The following is a 21,582-nucleotide window of genomic DNA, read 5'->3' as shown; positions in this document are numbered from 1 at the left end:
TTTTGTTTTGCGTGTGTTTTCTCTGCTTACTTCCTTCCTTAACCTCTCTTTCGATGTGGGGTTTCGGACGGGGGGGGGAGGTAGAATGTAAGAAGTACAACGTAAGACTTTCCATAGGAATGGAAAATCAGTATGTGCACTTGGAGAATAAAATTTTTCTTCCTCTTCAGAAACCTAATGTGGATTCTGTTGTTAAGGCAGGAAGTAAGCAGAGAAAAAGTAAACATGAGGATGTAAAAGGCATAAATAATGCTCCCAGAATGCTTGCAAGAGGGCAAGGGTAGAGCATGTAACATCTGTTCTGTAAACACATCAGACTGATGTGGCTTATCCTGGAGACAAGATTAATGCAACAAACAGGACAACATTGAAGCAGAAGTAAGGAGCAGCTGACCTGAGTGAGATTGTATAGGAAGGATTTAAGAGAGCAAATGAAATGAGGAAAGGTCTCTGAGGTGGCCTGCTTCTGGCAGAATATACTGTGAGAAAATAGAGGATGTCGTATAAGTGTGACACACCTGTTGTATGTACACTGTGATTTGAATGTATGTGAAATTCTGGAAGCAAGTTACTTTGCCAAAAAATACTTTAGTGCTTTATGCTCTTGTATGGCAGGTTTGTAACAGAGTAACTTCAGCAGCTTTGTGTAGTGGTTTAAAGATGCTAAAATGTTTAGTTCAATGTAATAAGATGGACTGTAAATTTAAACAATCAGTGCTATTCATTTCAGATTTTTGTGTTTTATGTATATTTATTTACTACTTTGGGTGCCTTTAGGCCTTGGTGCTCGGGGCAACCTGCCTGCTTTGTGTATGGGTGAGACCACTGGTGGCTCACATCACAAGGGAGGACACTACAACAGGGTCCTTGTGAAGCAAATGCAACTTGCATTGTAGCTTCTTAAACTATGAAATTGTAAATTCCTAATCAGTGACATGGAAGAAAGATAGTTTTATTACAGTTTTGTTCTCTTGCTTAGCCCTTATTCCAAGTGGGATGTGCTGCCCTTGCAGGGAAGGTAAAGATGGATGTTCCTGAAGAACATCTGCAGCTTTTTGAAGCTTGAGTTCTTCCCTTCCACCTGCCAGCACTAAATCGTTCCTGCTCAAGCCAAGTATGTTTGCTGAGACAAACTATTTTGCCTGAGGAGAATGCTACGCTTTCCTACATCCCCCAACCCCCACAGCTTCTATGTCATTCCTGCCTGATCCCGTGTGGCTTTGGATGAAGTGCAAAACGTTCTCGGCACCTCTAGGCGGTACTGCTGAGACCAGTGGGTTCAGAGCCCTGACCGGAGGGGAGCCCCCTCCTGCATTCAGTTCCTTCTGGATGTGAGCTGGAGGCGCTGGGGCTGTTTCCACCGATCCTTCTAGAGCAGGGCTCGGCTGAAACGGCAACCACGTCACATTCACCTGCTTCGCAGGGCACAGCAGAAGGTGATGCCTCAGCAGCTGTCTGCCTCCAGCTCTGTAAGGGAACAGCAGAAATTTTTTCCCTAGCATATTGTGTTTAGCAAAGGAATCCTTCAGTATTAGTAGTAGATGAGATATGTATGTGGGGAGATCTCGAGAGATATTTGCCTCTTTTATAATGCACCCTTTTTCTCAAGGGTTAAATCATTCTCTGCTGACACTTGTAAGATTTGAAAGGCTTAGCAGCTATGAAATAAAATCCTTTACTAGTTTCTGATACTTAAACAGATTTGCATGACTCTCACATTTTACATGGGAATTGTAACAAGCTTCACTAGCGCTCAAAGCACATACTCAGTGCTTCAGTATGTATGTACTAAACTGAATGGCTCTAGGAGGGGCTCTGTGATCTTTAAAGCAAAAACATATTAAAAATGAGGATTATTTGCCTTGTTTTATGTACAAGATCAGTGTGGCTTTGAAAAGCATGACTTGTGCTGTCTTAGGCAAGGATGTGAGGAAAGCAGGATTTTATTTACCCCTCTTCAGTTGAACGTTTCTCGGCCATATCTGAAACTAATGAATGTAAACTTGTGCCTATTTTTTTTTCTTGATGTTCTAAAGGTGTAAATATCTGTCTGTGTTTGGCTTCTTCCTTTTTTTTTTTTTTTTCTTTTTTTGCTTTGTGGCTATTTTTTTTCTTCCTAATACCTCTTATCTTAGGATGTGGGCATTACAAGTTGAATAAGTCAAATAAAACTTTCCTTCACGATCTTGGTTTTTGTTCTTGAACTACCTAGAGAAACCTGCTAGAAACTGATACCTTGGTTTCCAATACAGGTGGCAGTTGTGGCAACACCCTTCCCAGGAGAGCAATAGTATAAAGCAAAGTTCCTTTGTCTTAGAGTCAAAATGCTAAAGTCAGAGCAAGTGAATTCTCATAGTTTTGTCTGTATGAAATTCTACTCAATAGTCTATACCCTGAGATCCAACAAGCTATAAAATAAACATGACAACTCACTGTACTTCGAGCAGTGGGTGAAAACTCCAGGGTTTCATTTTTCAGATTTGTCTTTTTCTCTTGGTGGTTTGATTGTGTTTACATGTGGTGTGCATAGGATAGCTGTCTGGGATTGTGATAACAGATAATCTCAGTAAGGAGCAGAATCTCTTGGACATTGTCCAGGTTTCTTATAGTATCCTTATCAGTCTCCCAACCTATGTGAAAGAAAAGCAGAGTAAAGACTGTGGGCTGATATTCGAGATGACCATCTGCTGAGCGATGCAGCAAACTCATCTTATTCCTCTGAGGCAATTGCACTGTGTTTAAATACTTTCCTTTTCAAACGACACAGAAAATAGATTGAGTCACATAGGTTGCTTGCTTCCACGGTGACTGAAATTTCAACCATATGCTTAAAAGAAGCTTCTGTTAGCATTAATGCAAGCCTGTCATGAACTGTGATATATGCAAATAAAATGTTCATGAATAGGAGAACTTCTGTCTCTTGCCACACCCAGCATGTTAGCTGAAAGAGTTAAAAAGGGGTTTACCTTGGTTTCCATGGTGTCAGACTGTATACTCATGACATCTTCAGAGCAGCTTTGTGCTTTCTTATGCTGATGGAACGGAGCAAAGGCTGCTCTCTGTATTGACACTTTCTTCTTATCTTCAGGAAGGAGTGGGTGAACGCAGCAATGAAGCCCACAATTTTCAGTACTTGTCATGGTACATAGATCAAATGTAATCCACTCCGCCAGCACAACTCTATATTCAAGAGCGGGGAAAGGAGGAGATTTATTTAGCTCAAATAGTGAAAGCAGTAAATCACTCACTCTCTCTTATATCACTCCTCTGAAATGAAATGAACTTCTGCAGTAAATATTTTCTTTCTTTCCAAAATAATGAGTCTTCGATGCTATTTTTCTCGCTATGACAAGATCAGTGCCAACCTGAAAAGCTTTTAAAATGAATTGGATACAATTGCTATTTGAAAGCTGCAGGAAAAAATGTGTTCAGGCCAGGATAGCCCAGTCCTGATGTACAGGAGACAACCCATCCCCTGCCTCTTGCCTCTGTGTGTCACTTCCTGCACTGCTCTTGTGCACTTTTAATATTTATTTTTAACTGTAATTAACTTTGGCTTGCTCTTCAGGTATATTTGCCTTTTGCGAGCTCTTTTTGTCTGTATTCCCTTCTCTGTGTGTCCTGCTTTGTCCTCGGGCTCTCCAGGTAAGCGTAGCTCTGTGACCACATAACGGGACCGTTCATTTTGATTGGGTCTTCAGTTCTAAAGGAATTTTCAGCAGAGCTCACAGCTGGTGCCCGCGTAGTGCAAAATGAAACGTTATGCTTTAAGTAGTGAAATGATGCAGTGCAGCTGCAGCAATCTCACAACACAGGGCGTCCCCTGTTCCTCATCCACGCGCGCTGCCGTCAGGAGCTGAGCGGGACGGGGCGCCTCAGGCCCCACACGGCCGCTTTAAGCGTCCCCGCCCGCAAGCCCCTTCCTCAGCCCCCCGCGCCAACCGCCACAGCCGATTGGCTAAGAGAGGGCTGCAATGGAAGCTGGTGATTGGCTAATCTGCATAGCTCTTCCCTCCAATGAGGGAGGATGCTGAGGCCCGCCTTTCTCTCGATTGGTATTCCGGCTACCTGCGCCCCCATTCCATTGGGCAGCGATGCTAGCAGCCTATTGGCTCCGCCACTCCCCGGGTTCGATTTTTAATTGGGTGGCTCTGGGTTGGCCGGCGCCTCACCTGCCGCTCATCGTCATTGGCTCGCTGCTCTCATCGCCCCCGCCCATTGGTCGCACCGCCCCTTAACTGCGCTCCAATTGGCTGTGGTGGCCCGGCCCGGTATCCGGGTAAGATGGCCGCAGTCGGAGAGTGCTCGCTCCCTGCTCCGTGGCGGCCGGTCTCCCTCACTCACGTCGAGTATCCCGCAGGTAAAGCTCCGCTTCGCCCCCGCCCGACCTCCCCGGTCCTCACTGCGTTACTCCTCTGGGCGGGCCCCGCCCGCCGCTCCACGGTACCTCTGAGGGCCAGGCTGGCGGCTGCCAAATAGTGAGCCATTGAGAGAGCGCCTGGAGGCGGCGGGGCGCGCGTGCGCGCTGGGGGACGGTGGAGCTTGCTGCGGGATAGTGAGCCGCGAGGGGGGACTCGGCGCATGCGCGCTGCGCGGGGCGCTGTGCCTCGGGGGCTGCGGGGATGGGGCCGTGAGGGGAGCTGGGGGCGAGCTCCCGTCCCCACAGCGATGCGAGGGCCCTGCGGCCCGGCCCGCCTTCCCCGCCGCCCTTCGGTGAGGTTGCGTGAAGCTCTGAGGTCCCAGTGTGCGGCGGTAAACGTCTGTGCACACCGCGGGTGTCGCGGCAGCGGGTGGGTCTGGGGGCTCTTCAGGTGCTTTGCGCTGTGTTGAGGCAGAGAGACTTTATTTTTTCATGCTCGTAGTCCAAAAATAAGGTAAAGTAGTGCGTGAAGTGTCAGGGCATTAGTCTCCACTAATCTTTGGTCTGGTCAAAGTCTGAAGGTGGTGTTAGTGCTGCTGGTTCGTCTCACTGTTCCCCAGGCTTGCCTTATTGCAGGGCTCTGCTTCCTGATGCTGCCCTCAGAAGCGCAGTACCAAAAGCTGCTGAAGCTCTTTGGAGTCCGCAGGGCTGGAGGTGCCGGCATAGCTGGGAGATGTGTGACAGAGCGCTGAGGAACACAGCTCCTGTGCACTCCCCATCATGGCTGTTTGCAGGGTTTTCCCCACGTTGTGCATGAAAGATCATTCGTTCCTTTTCTGTGTTTTCCTTCACCCCGTATGTTCTTCTGCTAACCTGCTTTTCAAGCGTGCCACTGTGAAAGCTAAGGGGAAAAGAGGGAATCTTTCCTCATAGCACAGACACGTCGCTGTCTTCTTTCTTTACCTGAACCTGACAGTGCACAGTGTGCTGTGTGCTCCTCCTTGGGCAGGGGTGGGAAATGAGGGTGTTTGAAATCTGCAGGTTTGGCAGTGTAAGGGTCGCCCGACAGACCTTAAGGAGTCATAATCATAGATTAGTTTGTGATGGAAAGGGACCCTGGAGGAATGTGACAATGTGATTATTTTCTCTCATCGTTGACTGCTTTTTTTTTTTTACAGTCCAATGCAGAAGGTGACTGTGTGGGGCAGATAAATCACAGCCAGCTCAGGGCTGTGTGTTACAGGGAAGAGCACTGTGCTAGGCTTGGGTCAAATGAGTGATTCTGGAAGCCCAAAAACAGAGACAGAAGACTGAAAGATTAAAACATGTCTAGGTACTGAAGTGTCTTCATCCATGCTGATCTAGAAAAATGCTTTGCAATAAGATGGTCAGCCTTGGATTCAGGGGAAGTGCTCTAACTTTATTTAGAAAGCTGTTATGCTCTGTCTGTGTAGGGCTTAAGTCCAGATCCATTAAAGCTGCTAGATAATATATTTATAAAATAATGATGAGCAGTATGCTCAGTACGGTGGAATTGATGTAACCTTGTGCTGACAGAGAGGGGTTGGAATGAGAAATAGATCCTGCTTTTACCAACATAAATTATTAAACTCTCTTGGCACATCACGTACCGTCGTGTGACAAACTCTTTTGCTCTTGGCTGATCCCTGGGGCTGCTGGCCTGGCATGCAGCGAGCTGAGCCATGGTGGCAACTGACTCTTCAAATCTCTTGTCTTTAAAGACTTTCAGCACAGAGCTGCTGTTGCCCCAGCTTTTGTCTGCAGCGAGTGAGTGGCCTCCCACTGTGATCAGCTGAACATCGGTCTTGGCTGATGTTTGTCTGACAGAGGAAGCCTGTTCTTGGGTTTCTGCTAGTGGCTGTGAAAGGGACAGGTGCATCCAGAAGGATGCTCATCTTTCCTGCCTCTCTCTAATGTTTCCTTGTCAATACAGATACTTCAGATGGTCGTTCGTGGTGCTGGGGTGGCTGCACAGTCTTTGAAGCTTTTTGCAGTGTCAGCTTTGAGGAACAACAGATAAATGCTCTGCTAGAATGATCTGCAAACAGATGGAATAATGGCATTTTTGAGAACCTAACGGAAAAATTATTGATAGAAAACATCGAAGTCAAAGCTAGAGAAAAGACAGACAATGGCAGTGCTACTTGACAATGCATTAAAGCATGCTTCTTGGGGGGATGGTCTTTAAAAACATCCTGCTGTCACTTTTCATAGCAGCAACTGTGCTGTTGTGAAACCAAGGGATCATTTGGCACAGTGTGGGGTCCCTGGCAGGTGGGCAGGAGTAATGCTTCTTCTGTGTATCTTCCAGTAACGAGCTGGTGATTGCATCAGGATTGTGATGTCCGTTAATGGGTCCGTAAAAGCTATACTCTAATTGCTCTTTGGACCCATTTCCACTTTGGATCTCTGCAGTACCAGTGGCACTGAGCTTGATGTTTTTTCTGCTGTTAAGCTCACTGCTCAGTAATTTCATTGAATGCTCTCTATTTCACGTGCACTGAGACGTAACAAATGTTTGCTATTTCTCTGTATTATACAAGAGCCAGTGCTATTGCATTATTTTTCCTTTTCACTTGAAAACTGGAGTTCCTTGATATGAGTGGCTGCTGTTCCATTTCTGTTATCTTGATCCACTTTCTATTTGCCTTTGCTGTGTTTGCTGTTACGTTACATCAAGAATCACGTAAGAATTTTTAGTGATTTCAGCTCAGTAACTTCTGGCTCTTAAAATGTTCTCCTTGGTTTCTGGACTGCTCCGGTGCACTGGATGCTGCTCTGAAGGTGTTGGCTCATGCTAAGCCAGAGATGATTTTTAACTAAACTAAATCCCACTGCTGTGTGTGTATCATTAGGGTTGTTGTTTTTCCGTGTGCATTACTTTGCATGGCATGACTTTGTGTTGCAGACTTAAAACACATCTTCAGGGACTTCCTGCCTGTAGGTTGAGTTTCACTGGTGGAGAATCGCAGATTCTGGTTTGTTTGGGATTAAAAAAAAAATCCTTCAGTGCAGCTGGGATCCTTAAAGCTTTGGGACTTGTCTTTTTCACATTTGACAAGCTGTGAGGACAGAACCCTGCAGTGGCAAACCCTTTCTCTGCAGAATGACTGAGAATCTTCCTGTGTTCTCTTAGGTGTGTTTGCTATTGTCAGGCAGAGGTGGAGTGGCAAGTGTGCAGAGCTGGCTGACGGTCAGCCTGTGATGCCCCTATAAGCATGTCTGCCCTGCAGGTCCTTGCCCTGCTTTCTGCTCGGGGTGGCAGCTCACCAGCTGGGGCTCATTTCACACCTCAGTATTTCTTTAAAACCCGATGATTTGGTTTCTTCAATGCTGGGTTTTACGTTCAATCTTTCTGCACAAGTTTGAGGTCTGTGTGTCTCATGGTGTAGTTTAAAGCCTCCTGAAAATATTTGTGTTGTTGCACAGCTTGTGACAGCAGGATGCGTGCAAGCAGAGCAAATGGAAATCAGTCATGAATTCTTACTGGTGTCAATGCACATGAAACAAAATACAGTGTTTGTCTGTGCAACTTGCACGTAGACCAGCAGCAGTGCCACAAGGAGATGCCTCAATAGGAAGCTGTGGTGGTAAAGCCAGGTCTTGTGGTAGGATGTGGGTAGTGCTGTTGATTCACATTTTTCTTATGTGCAGGTTGAGCTGGTGTGGCAAACCTTGCGTGTTTCCCCTGACAGAATGCTGGGTAAAATGTTGAATTAGAGCAGAAGTAAATGCTGAATGAAGGTGGAAGAAATGGTGCACTTCTGAGCTGTGAGTGGTGTTCCTTCTGTTCATCCCTTGGATGCCTATAATTGAGGTAGTTAGGTTCTTTATTTTTCATCTTCCTCCTTAAATGATGCTGGATTTACTTAAAAAAAAATAAATAAAATAAAACAACCACAACAAATAAGAACCCAGGCTGTGTATTAAATATATTTTTTTCTTGCAGTTTCCAGAGATTTTGGTGCTGCTCATGAGGTGTGCTCTCCCTGGCCGGAGGCATTACTTTGTGTTCTCAAGTTGAAGCAAAATTGAGGAATTCTTTTCATAATGGAACCTGCTTGCTAGATCTGATGGATGTGAAGCTGCCGGCTCTCCTGCGATTCCCCGCTCCCTGGGAAGAGTTCCCTGAGTGTGCTGGAGCGTGAGAGTGGGCAGCAATGATACAAGTTGTCATTCCCTGGGGCTCTGAGCAGCGCTCAGCACAGCCCTGCTCTCCCAGCTCCTTCGCCTGCACTTCCAGTCATTGCAGAGCTGGTTCCGTTAGCCTAGCTCTGCCTTAACCTGCTAATCTAGCAAGTGCTCTTATGATGGTTCTATTGAGTTTCTGGTGCAGTTTGCAGGGCACAGGCTTCAGTTAATGCACAGCTATTTTGTTACCTCATCTAGAAAGAGCAGCTTCAGAACGTGATCCTGTTTGATTATGTTGGCCACAGCAATAGGAGGTGCTGTGGGTACTGTCTCTGTTCTGTTTTAAAGGGGCAGTTAAGTGTTGACTGATTTGTGGTATTGGGTTCAGGTGGGAAGTGTGTGCTGGTGGTTTGATTTATTGGGAATGCTCTCTGATAGCATCATGGAGGATCCTCAATATGATGTTACTGGTGCTTTTTAAATTAAAGGCAACATCCTGAAGTATTCCTCTGTCTGAGCAGGTAAGAGACATCCCCCTGCCCTTCCCCAGAAGACAAATAATTTGGTTTCTGTTGACAAAATAATGTCTTCAATACCAAAATACTTACGTACCATGGATTTACAGAGAGTGATCTGAAACGTGGCGATTCCTCAGTGAGGAACTAACCTGTATTGATGACACTGGAACTGAGGCTTCTGGAAAGTGTTCCTAAAGCTTTCAGTTTGGGATGTCTGGTAGCTTATCTCATGAATTTCTTCTTCATTTAAGGTCAGTTCATGGAGTGTAATTTATATGAAACACCGTTAGGGGCGTGATGCTCTGTTGGTAGGCAGCTGATGCACCTACTTCCACTTTGCATTACCATGATAGGTCACAGTTCTGCTTTGGTGGCTTCTGGAACCCACCTGCTGCAGAGCAAACCTGCCACGTGTCATAAGAAAAGTTCCAAATTGAGTGTTTTCTAACACTTTTCAGGTTATGAACAAAATATAACCTCACTCCAACCAAACCCCAGTATTCTTGGGGGTTTATCCTGCAAATCTGGATTTCACTGGCGTTACAAACTAAAACATGTAGGAATTCTGCTTGGTGATGAAGTTGTTCCCAAATCTAATTCTTCAGGGAACAGAAGCAGGGCAGACTTGGGTTGTGATGCATAGCTCTGCAATGTTGCTTTCCCCTTCCTGTGTCCATGCTAGTTCAGCATAAAGCAGACATGTGTCTGAAGTGCCTTATGTCTTCTTGTGAGATCTCCTGGATTCTTCCAGGGGATGACTACACTGTTTGCTAGTGAGGTGCAGGCCCAGTATCCCTTCTGTATGACACAAGTGGGCTACTGACAAAAAAATCCTTGGCTTTCTTTTTTTTTCCCCTCCTCCCTTCATCTGCAGTGTTTAGCTATTTGTTTCCTCCCTGTGTTGCTAATGCTAGTGTTCATGCAGACACATGGTGAGACAGATTAGGAAGCTGATCCAGCTGAAAACGAACCCATTTTAGGAAGGGAGTGGGAAAGGATTTGTTTGGGGAGTGTTTTCTGGTAATTGCTGGCACGGGCAGGCAGTGTGAATGCGGGGAGGGAAAGATGCTGCCTCTTCTGCAGCAGCCTGCGCTTCTGCTGGGTTAAAGTGGCTCTGGGCCCACACCCGTGGTCACTGTTGTAAATTGGCTGGCAGTAATCTCTGCTGAAGGATGCCAAGCTCCTCTCATCCCCGCTTTTGAACCTGCATGTGAGCACTGCTGCCTTCCTTGCCTCAGCTCCCGTTGGGCTCCACAGTTGCTGTCAGTCTGCAAAATGGAGACGTGCTGCAGTGCTGAGTTTACCCCTCTGCTCTCAGCCATTCGGGGCAGCAGCTGACCCACATCCTGGTGACAAGTACTTGTGAAGTTCAGGCTGATTTGTTTCTCTTGTTTGTTTCCCTAGGTGATTTCTCTGGTCAGCTTTTAGCTTATTTGAGTCTTGGTCCAATATTCATTATTGTTGGCTTTGTAACACTCATCATATTCAAGAGAGAGCTTCACACGGTGAGTTTTTCTCTCCCTACCCAGCTTCTCCTTACAACAGAAATGTTGGCATTTGTGACATGGTGCTCCTGTTTTCACACTTTTGCTCTCTGTAAACAGGAAAAAAAAAAGCTTAGGTAAGGTGACCTGCTGTCAACAGCAGGAGATGCTACCATTTGTTAAGGCTAAAAGATTAGTCTTTGATGTTCTGTTACTCTGTGCTATGTTTTAGCCAGATCTGTGCACAAACATCAATGAGAGATATCTGAGATTCAGTGCTGTTTCATGGGGGGATATAGTAGCATTTTACCTTGATCCAAAATCCATGAGGGTCATAGCATCGGCAGGGTTTGCAAGATGGATAATGTGCAGGAAATGGTGTCTGACTCAGTAGGATGTGCTTTCTCTGAACAGCAGGGAGGCACAAAATAAGATTCAAAATAAAACCTACAAATTCCTGCGGGACTGGATCTGTCTCAGGGCTGCTTCCCAGCTGTGCATTGAATAGCAGGGACGGAAGAGACTTCACTTCTGTCCAAGTGAGCAATAAAGGACTCCTCAGTAGTGCTTTGCCTGCTCTGACAGGTGGTTGGGAGTCAATGTCATGGATAAATGCTCTTCAGGAGGCATGAAGCACTTGTAAAATTTGCTCTCGGTAAACAGATAAAATGGGGCCACTGAAGGGATTTTGGCAGCAGGTTCCTGATACAAGGCCATGGTGTCGTGGGAACCAGTGGCTCAGGGGACCTGGGAGTGGGACTTCTAGGTTCCTAAACTGAAGGAAAGACAGCTGTTAAATTTAGACAATCCAACTTTTTTTTTTTTCCTCTTCTGCTGCCCCAAGGCTGAACATAACCTAGAGCATCTACTGTCTGAAAATCAACAGATTTTTGATGATTGTTATCATCTAACACTTGTTAGATGGTTATCAGTGATGCACCAAGGGTTGAGGTTGGCTCCCAGTTCATGTGAACTGGTGTGAGGCACCAGCTGCCCGTAGATCAGGACACAGAGTGGGAAACTCAAGTAGGGCTGAGCGTTGAGGAGTCAGTGTCACCACCAGCTGGGAATTTTGTCACAGCAGTAGGACTTAAGCTCGAGGGGCTGTAGGAAATCATGGTGATCTTAGGAGGTCTTTTCCACCTTTCAAGTCCGGCCGTCAACCTATTATTACTGCTGATGAACTGTGTGATAAGAAGAACAGCGATTGCTGCCAATCTTCAGAATGTGACTTCATTTTAGGCTGAAGGCAGCAGCTTCAGGATGGAAACATTCATAGAGGGGAAAAGCCAGAAAGCCTAAAAAATTGCTCTTTGAGCTAATTGCCCAAATAGTGGTGTGTGTGCTCCCCCTGTTGGCTGAATGTGACAGACGATCCCTTCAAACAGGCTCTATTTAAAAGTACTTCTTTCTGTGCTTCCTGATGGGAGTGTGCAAACGTTATTGCTGTACACGTGTCATTGTTGTCCTCTGAATTATCAGCTGACAGCTTTGTGTGCCCAATGTGTTGTCAGATACACAAAGGAGACTGAAAAATAAATGCTTTTCTTCCTCAGCTAGAGTATTGGGAAGCTGCTGGTTGTAATACTGGTAGTCAAAAAAGAAAATTAGAAATGCATGACTTGGGGGTTTCTCGACAGAGAGAACCTGGTAAGTAGATGAATCTTTTTAAATAGGATGACACAGTTGTCTTGCCTTCACAGATCTCTTTCTTGGGAGGGCTGGCTTTCAACGAGGGAGTGAACTGGTTAATAAAAAATGTTATCCGGGAGCCACGGCCCTGTGAAGGTACGGTACGGCCTGCTGCTGGCATGGGGTTGGTTGACCTTGAGTGGAATGATAGCTGTGGGGTGTTAGAAGGTGCTTTCCTGTTTGCCTCGTGTTGGCTTTGGATGTTTGGGTGTAAGAAGGCTGGCAGAGATGTGTCCTGTGAACCTGTGTGCGCAGAGTCCAGTGGAGTTGTTTGGCTTTACCTTTGGAGTGTTCCTGTTGCCGTGTACAGGGCAGACCTTGACCATACTCTTTCTTCTTCTCTTCCCAGAAGCCCATTCAACAGTGACCACAAAATATGGGATGCCGTCCAGCCACTCCCAGTTCATGTGGTTTTTCTCTGTCTATTCATTTCTGTTCCTTTATTTAAGGTAAAAGTTCAGTATCAGGTTTTGGCTGTTAATATGTTGAAACACCTCCAGTAGGTGGCTTCCTTGCTGTGTGCTGCTTCAGCACGCAGTGTAGTTAAATCTGAGGCCCTCCACAATTTGCTGTGTGGATGAAGTGTTTCTATTGGAATGTAGGACTGTGGTTACCACTGCTGAGAAGGGAAGGGTAGGGGTGGGCTTCCTGATGCCTGTCTGGGTACAGGTCTCCTAATTTGCTTCTTACAAGCCACGATGATCCATCAGTGTGAGGGAAGGGGAGGGTGGTGAGTAGAGAGGAGGAAAGAAGAGCTACTTTCTCATGTATCTGCTCAGTTTTGTCATTGGGGTTGTCTGTGGTCTCAGGTAATACCTTTTCCCACTTGCATGACCTTTTAGTTCATCTCCCATACCAAGTACTGTCTTTTTGCGCTGTGCTGTTCTGAAAATGTTGCTGGCATGGCTCTGTCTTGTGGCTCCAAGTGTGAAGGGCAAAATTCATTGTTCCTTCTAGCTTTATGGGCAGTGGAGGACTCTGAGGTCTTAGCTCCTTGTTGCATATGCTTGGCACGTGCCTTTCACATCAGTTGTGGTAATTGTCAGCGTTCTGGCTCCATCACAGCAATCCCTGAAAACAGTTGAAGAGAGAAGTATGGCTTTCTGGCTTCTGTGTAACTGCTGCCAGTGGGACAGACTGATGCTGGGATGATACTGAGCTGCCCATCACCCCTTGGAGCAGAGCTTTCCTAGGGTTTCAGAAGTAGTGAGAGTAGTGACAAGGACTCCTCAGCTTCCTGCCACTGTGCTAATGGCTCTCCATCTCTTTCAGAATGCACCAAACAAACAATGCGAGGTTTCTGGATTTACTATGGCGACATGTGCTGTCCATCTGCCTCGTCACAGTGGCTTTGCTAGTCTCATATAGTAGGTATGGAGCAATTGTTTGTCTTATGCTCTCATACACCCCTGTGGCTTTTAACAGCCCGCAGAGCTGTCCTTCTTTGTCCCTTGTTTCTGATGTAATTCTCTACGACTGTGCAAGTGAGAGAGCTTTTGCTGCGTTGCCATGAGCCCCTTCAAATAACGAGACAAAGGTGCTACGTGTGTGGTGCTTCACAGATGCATTTATGAAACCTGTGAGATCACCTGAGCCTGTGCCCAGCTCCCTGCTGGCTCCATTGCCATGCTCAAGCCTCACTGCCTAGCCCTCTTTCCAGCACTAATCATGAAAGCATTGCACCATGGCTTGGCACACCAGCATCTGCAGCACGTGGGTTGCTACAGTGGGTCAAACTGTTTGTTTTGCTTGAGCATTAGCTACAGACATTTATAGCTGTTTGACTTGCAAGATTTAGTTATGTTAACATCACGAGTAATGAAAATGAAGTGTTGATAATGATTTACTTTTTTCCTTTAACAAATAATACGATGTGCTTCAGTGGGTGGAAGCAGACAGATACAGCCTTATTTCCAGCCTGAATCTTCCACAGCAGAGTAGTTTGGACAGTTGGCTGCATGCTAGTGCTGCCTCCTTATTACTGGTTGCTTTTAAAACTGGCAGGACAATTTCATAAAAGATGTATGGTCTAATTCAAATAAAGATTAACTTGTGAGGAAATCTTTCTGCAAAGCCGGTCAACTAAGGTGATCTTAATGGCTGCACGCATGGGGGGAGAAGAATTTTGAGTGTGATTCATGTAGGTTGTGTGCAGGGGTAACTTTAGGAACCATCAACACAGCTTTCTGGTTGGTTGCAACTGCAGTAGGTGCTCTGTGGTTGTGCAGCCTGTGTGTTGTCACACTTGAGAGCTGCAAAACTAAGACAAAAATGTTTCAAGTCTGCAAGCCTTGGTGGCTTGAAGGAGATTTCTGCTGCTGGCTTTGGAGAAGTCTCTCATGGGAACTACAGTGGCAGTTCTTCAGCTCATCGTGGTGATACGTGGTGAATTATTCAGTTAAGCCCAACATAGAAATTGTAAGCTGAATCTGCTGCAGCAGAGGAGGCACAGTTTGTATTCCAGCTTTTTCAACTTTTTAATGAAAAATGAAGTAAAATATCCACTTCTGACATCTGGAGGATAACTTCCTCAGAACTTGAGTGAGTCCAGCCTTGAGTTGCACCTACTCTTGCTTTAATGCCTGCCTGGTGACTTTTCTCTTCCACTGCAGGGTTTATTTGCTTTACCACACCTGGAGCCAAGTCTTATATGGAGGTGTGGCAGGAAGCGTTATGGCCATAGCCTGGTTTGCCTTCACACAAGAGATACTAACTCCTCTCTTCCCAAGGATAGCTGCATGGTGAGTCTCTGTTCTGTGAGGTTTTATTCCTGCAAGTCTGCATTTCTTAGATCACCGTTGTGCTCATTAAATGAGTTTCTTGAAATGAATTGATTACACCATAAAGTACAAAAAAAAGTGTAAAAATTGTATCTTGCATCTGAAGGAAAAATGCAGAGATACTTTAGTTTCTAAAACTGTTGTAGCTGTAGAAGCCCTGTCTCCATGGGCTGATCAAAGTCCTGTTAACTATGTTATAAGTATTAGAAATGGGAATTCCTGGGTTCTGTTCCAGCTTTGATGGCTTTGTTGTACAGCTGTATAACATGTTCTTCTGTGTTTTCTTCTGCATGTCTATACAAAAGATCACGTATGGATGGGGGAGAGAGGACATTTAAGAAACACATTTGTAAGGCCCCTCTAAAGTTGTAGGTTGTGGCAGACTATTGGTTAAGAAGTAGCTTTTCATATCATAGAATGGTTTGGGAAGGAAGGGACCTTAAAGCCCCCCCAGTTCCAGCCCTGTTGTGGTTGGGTGTCCCCCACCAGCTCAGGCTGCCCAGGGCCCCATCTGGCCTGGCTTTGGGCACCTCCAGGGGCAGAGTCTTCATAACTTCTTTGAGCAACTTCTTAATCAGTTTGACAACCAAGTGAGATTACAAAGCCATTTAAACTTAACACAGTCCAAAAATATTATATGAGAAAAGAAAAAACTATTCTTTTCTCTGATTGAATTTAACAAGGAGCCTTCTTCCCAGACTCGAAGGATAATAGAATAGCAATGTTATATTTGAACCAGATTTTATGCTGTGTCGTTATGTATTAGGGTTGTTTTGTTTTTGTATTCTGATCAAAATTGGGTAGAGAGCAAATCTGATTTCTCCACTTTCTACCACCTTCTCTACTTTCAGGCCCATTTCAGAGTTCTTTTTAATCCGAGACACCAGCCTCATTCCTAACATCCTGTGGTTTGAATATACAGTCACAAGAGCAGAAGCAAGGTAAGTGATCTGAGGTGAGGGAGCAAGAGCTGTAGCTAGCTTGACTTGAGATGTGGTTCTTACGTATTAGAAAATAATGGCTGCTGTGGATGGAGCAGTGTAAGAAACCCCAAGTTGTAGGCAACTACTGCATGTGGAAGGTGGATCTGCTGGGGAGGTTAGTGTTTAATTTATGGAGTTATGCCAGCTTTCCAGTCCATGTTCCTTGCAAGCAGGTGTTTTTAATCTTGCATCTGTGCGTGAGCTTGTGCACACTTCGAACATGGCGGCTGTTGTGTAGGGAGTAGGAAGGACTGAAATCCCCGCAGAGTGTGATGGGGGCAGTTTTGTGTGAAGCTGTGCAAAGCCTTGCTTTAATCCTTCTGTCTTTTACCCACTGGTTTGCCTGTCTCACCTTGTCCTCTGTTGTGGTGTTGCAGAAACAGACAGCGCAAGCTGGGTACGAAGCTCCAGTGACTCAGGAGGTGTGGGGACCAGAGCGTGCGTTTTAACAGAGACAGACAAGAGCAGAGACCTGGGAGCAGCGAGGAGCCTTTAAACAGACGGACCAAAGGAACAGGCAGGGACCATACCCAAAACCTGAAAGCCTTTGCTCTGCTTTAGCAGCTAGCTGGATGCTCCCTGATGCATGTGGGACCGTGCAGGAGTAGAAACTCATTTTCAACACAGATGCACATTGCCGGTTGGAATGTACCATCATGTCTACGTCAGGGGAAGGGGGTGAAAATGCCTGGTGTCATGTTTGGGGGAGGGAAAACCAAAAGAAATCATTTCTGTGACTTTTTTTCTTTTTTTTTCTTCTTTTTTTTTTTTTTTCTTTAGCATGAAATATACACACTATTTATTTATTTTTTTTTTAAATGGAGCAATTGTTTTTGGGGTGGGAGAGGCCTTGTGTGTTTTGTTTTGCTTTTTTGTTTGGGGGTTTTTCTTTTTGGAGGAAGATGACAAAACTAATCTCCAGTTGGTCATGGTTAATTAGAGCTTTTAGTTTTTAAACATTTCTCAGGAGGGAGGGGAACTGAGATGGCGTGACCGAGGTAGAAGGGAGAGGAGGGTTTCTTCCCTTTCTACAACCAGCCTGGGTGATCAAAATCAATTCCAACTGCACTTTGTACAGACAGAAAGTACTAAAGATTTGAATATTATTTTTTTTTTTAAAACACTAGTGATGATTCTGTGGGGAAGCCTGCACGGATTCTGTTAAGGGGAGTGTGTGTGTAAAACAAAGGAAAACTGAAATACACTGATATTATTATTATTATTATTATTATTTTCCACTGCTGCTCCTGGTATGTAATTAGCAAGGGTGTCTTTCTCAGAATCTCTTCTAGGTGGCAAGGTTACCATACGTATCTCATGTTTATTTCATCTCTTCCTTTATTCTTTTATTACCTCAGGGTTGTTGGGATCTGTACAGCGTCTGTTGTACTGGGTGTGCTACTGATAGCACTAGAAACCCATTGGTTACAAGCAATGCTATGCTCCAGTAAGGGTCAGCCCAAAGCCTTACAAAATTCAGTTGCTAGTTTCTGTCTTAAGCACTGGATTTTTTTTTTTAATTTTATTATTAGTATTATTTTTGTTAGAAGGATTTTAAAGATGAACAAAATGACAGCTGTAGACAAATAAGGTGAACAACTAATAGCTAGCTCAGCTGCTGTGTGAATTTTTAAAGAGTCCCGTTGGAATCCAATTGTGAACTCAAGTGGTGAATTATTCTAGCAGATACTCCTGCCAGTTCTTATGGTGGGTTGCTCAGGGTTCAGCAGGAGCAACCTTGAATACCAAACTCCTACAAACAAGTTTTGTTTTCCATCCTTCTTCCGTTGGATTCTTTGTTTGGCTAGTCAGCTCTCTGGGTGCTGTGTCTCTGTGGGAGTGTGCCTGCCATCTGTGTGTGCTGGTGATGCCTACGACTTCAGCCATCCGTGAGTTAACCTGGCAAGGGCTATACTCAACGTGCTTCAGGGCTGTGCATGGACACTTCCTGTATTTCTAGTATATAATGCAGCAGTTCAAGTGCAAGTACAGAGAAATATTTATTCAAAGCACAATTGACTTGAACTTTCACAGATAAAGGACAGCTTCTGGCTCAAAGGTCATTGGTGTGCCTTCGATGCAGTCATGTGAGCAGAGGTAAAATGACTGTCACATCTCAGTCTTGCTGCCTGTTTTAATATCTTCACTTTAAACAGACTCCTGCATTATAAAGCTGCTTGAAGTGAGATGTTTCTGTTCGTCTTGATTTTTAAAATTTTTGTATTTTTTTTTTTTTTAAGTTTTCATCTGTGCCTGTTGCCATAGGAGTTTGTGTGTTTATAAGGAGCAGGAGTTGGCTGCTGTACAAACTGTTGGACAACCAGAGTATTAACTGTAGAGTAGAAAGTAGCAATCCTGATTCAGTTCAGGAATGAAGCCATTTAAATTTCTCTGTTTAGGTAGCTTTGTGTAGTGAACTAATTGTTTTTCAGTTGCATTGAGTCAGGTTTAAGAACTGTTCTAACTTGTTGCATAACACGAGCGGTCCTGTTTCTCTTACCGTCTGAAGGACCTGAGCACTAGATCAGCTCTGAAGGTGCACCCAAATGAAGAGGCATCTTACAGCTTTCATGGGAACGTGGAACTGGACTTGCTGTATTAAAATTGGGATAGAACATCACGTAAGCCTTGTAACATAGTGGCATCTTACGAATGAGTCTGACAGCTGGTACTAATCACTTAGGACTTATTTTTTTCTTTGCATCACTTAGAAGTGAACTTACAAAGTCAGAAGGGGGATCGCAGGTTCTTCCCTAAGGAAAAGGCTGAAAAGTGCTTAAGGAGTGGATGGCACTTCTTCAGTTTCTTGTAAGCTGAAAGCCAGCTGGCAAAACTGTGTGGAAGCAGCAGTTGAACTAGAGAAGGGATTACATGTCCTCATGGAGAGCAGAACTGGGTACAAAGCTGTTCCTCTTCATGCTGCCTTCAAACCCAGGCTTCCTGCAGTAATGCTTAGGGGTGTGACAGGGAGAAGAGCTCTCGTAAGACACTGTAATAGACTGTGTTCTGTGATTTGTTTGTAATCTGCATCTTCCACCTACTCTTGCTGTACCTTTCCAGAAGTCTTTGCAATATTTGATGGTAGAAATTTGTTAGCAATCCCATGGATTTTCTTAACTAAATGGTGCTGTGCAGGAAAAAGATTCAAGCTCTGCCTTACTCTAAACTCGTATGAAGTCTCCTGCCACTAGTTTTCTGAAACAACAATATTTCCTTTGGAATACATGGCTTTGCAAGCAGATGCTTTCAAGTTCCTCCCCTGTACTCAAGGGCTGGATGGAGATTCTAAGACAATAAAAAGGAAGGTGACAGAACATCGTGGTTCACTGTTCTTGCTGTCCCCACTTGTGAACACTCTCCTGTAAGGGCAGGACTGTAACTTGGGCAGTACTGAAGCAGATTGAAGTATTTTTGTAGCACTGACTTGTTTATTGTGTTTCAGTTTATTCGAAGAACATTTCAAAACTGCACGACATGAATTACATTATCAAAACAGAACTTAATACAGCTAACCAGCAAAGCATGCAAACACTACCAGGCTGTATCATAAATTGCACTTAAACCCCAGGAGTTTGTTGAATGTTCTCAGTCTGTGCGTTTCTTTATTTGCTCCAAATCAGTAGTTTTCCCAGAAGTTTTGTTTCTCGTACTGAATGCATCTTTAAGACTATCGACATCTCTCACTAAAGCAATCAGACAATCAAAAACAGAGAGGAGAACAGTATTCAGTAAGTTTACACTGGAGAAACTGAAGGTATGAATTGGAATACTATCACATTTTAGAACCCGCACAATAAAGTACGTTTTTCTTTTTAAAGAGAAACCTTGTAATGATTTCAGCGTCCTTTCAAGCACATCAGAAAGCAAGTTTTCATCTGAATTTCAGCTCCTTATGTCATTAAGGATGCATAAAGTGGTTTAATAACCTTGTCTTTCAGTGTGATACTCTGCTTCTCACAGCTGCGCTCTGCTGAAGCTGGTGGGATATCTAGATTTAGAGCCAGGAAATATCAGTCCCATTTCTGAGATAGAGTCACAGCAGGGCATTACTTCTGCTCAATCTTTAATAGGCACTTTATTTAAGGCCCTTTCCTTTCATAAGACAGAAGGAGAAAGGGGCAGCTTACAAGTACTGAAATGACAGTGCTGTATTATCAGTGGTTCAAGGCATTGCAGATGGGAAAGTAACTCACCCCCAAGCACAGATGTTGATCCAGCATGAGGGGAAGATTACTTTGGCAAACAAAAAAATACATTTTTCAAAGTAAAAAGTATAAAAGTAGCTGTTCTTTCAGCAAGGTGTGGTCTTTTATGTAGTACTTACAGTCACTCACTCTCTGATAATACTGCTTATCCTCTTGTAATTTTCAGTCTACCTCACAGCAGAGGAATAAGAGAGCAGGAATGTGTGTTCACAGGTTTTTGGTGCTCCCACTGTTTCCTTAGACTATTGCACTCCATTCAGGATTCTTCTAAAAGATCAACTAAATCCATGTAAATGATGTGAAGGTGGCAGTTCATACAATCACTGGCTGTGCAGGTGAGTTTCAGTTAAATTTTCCATTGTAAGGTTTATTTAGGTGTATGAAGCTTTAAAACAATATCCTTCTAGGAAAAAAAAAACTGCAACAGTTCTGACTTGTGTCTTTTTCAAAGCAGATGAGAACAGTATTTTTCTCTAAACTGATTTAGTGCAAAATTCCTCATGTCTGTTTACCAAGGCACTTTGATCATATCTGTGATCATAAAAGTAGCAATTAGGATCAAATGTTTTGCTCTAACAGTACAGGCCATCAGATTTACAACGCATCTTGTTTACTGTGATGTCCCAACCATCTTATCTTGAAGGGTGTGCAGTTTAAATATTAAATCCCTGTTGCTGAAATAGCAGTAGAAGCAGTAGAGTTCTTCATTACCACTCAGTTTTACTAAATAAAAATTAAGGGAGCTTAGATTGTGGCAGATTGATTGGAAGTAGTGCTTAGAAAATGTTCCTGTGCAAAAATTGTATGTAGATGTTTTTTGTATAATCTTCTACTGTCTCAGTTGAACATGAAAGCACTGTTACAAGATTATCTTCCACATAACAGAGATGGCACAGATCTGAATAACACTGCAGTAAGAAGAAAATGTAAGAGTATCAGAAAAAAAGTGTTGTTACTGCAGGAACAATGGCTGCTACAGCAGACAAACAGCTCAAGGTGCCTGAGCATTCTTAGCTTTCTTCCTGCTTTTCAAGTGTTTGTGTTTCTTAGAAGCAGAACAGTGTGTAAGAAGGGATGTTCTGCAGCTGTTTTGCCTTTGGCGCCAACAGATTTGAATTCTGTGAGCCAAAACCAGAAGTGAATTCTGCAATTCCAGGTCAGAAATATTCCTCTTTATCCACAATTTAGGCCAAACACATTCTGCATAAATATATGGTTTCTGAAAGCAAGTTATACAGCCATGTTAGATTTAACATGTGTGCCCTGAAGGAGAATAGGCATGTGGCCCTTAGACTTAGTAAACAGAAGGTCAGCATCTGTTTCTTTTCCTCAGTTGCAAAGTAAAACTACGGTGGAGCAACTATTCTGCTAAATGCACAGGCAGTTCCTTCTCATCTCAATAAAGGGC

General features: G+C 44.3%; 1 protein-coding gene across 1 annotated transcript; it reads left to right on the top strand.

Moving 5' to 3' along the window:
- The first annotated feature begins 4,253 nt into the window (after window positions 1-4,253).
- DOLPP1 (dolichyldiphosphatase 1) lies at window positions 4,254-17,197 on the top strand. Its single transcript, XM_042878938.1, has 8 exons — window positions 4,254-4,360; window positions 10,435-10,535; window positions 12,218-12,302; window positions 12,556-12,655; window positions 13,479-13,577; window positions 14,819-14,947; window positions 15,838-15,927; window positions 16,347-17,197. The coding sequence occupies exons 1-8, from the start codon at window positions 4,285-4,287 to the stop codon at window positions 16,381-16,383; spliced, it is 717 nt and encodes a 238-aa protein (XP_042734872.1). The 5' UTR covers window positions 4,254-4,284; the 3' UTR covers window positions 16,384-17,197.
- Window positions 17,198-21,582: the final 4,385 nt, after the last annotated feature.

This window comes from Lagopus leucura, unplaced genomic scaffold (genome assembly GCF_019238085.1).
Source record: "Lagopus leucura isolate 7727_CA_CO unplaced genomic scaffold, USGS_WTPT01 Super-Scaffold_100022, whole genome shotgun sequence".
Classification (NCBI taxonomy): Eukaryota; Metazoa; Chordata; class Aves; order Galliformes; family Phasianidae; genus Lagopus; species Lagopus leucura.
This window is presented reverse-complemented; position numbering and strand designations above follow the sequence as displayed.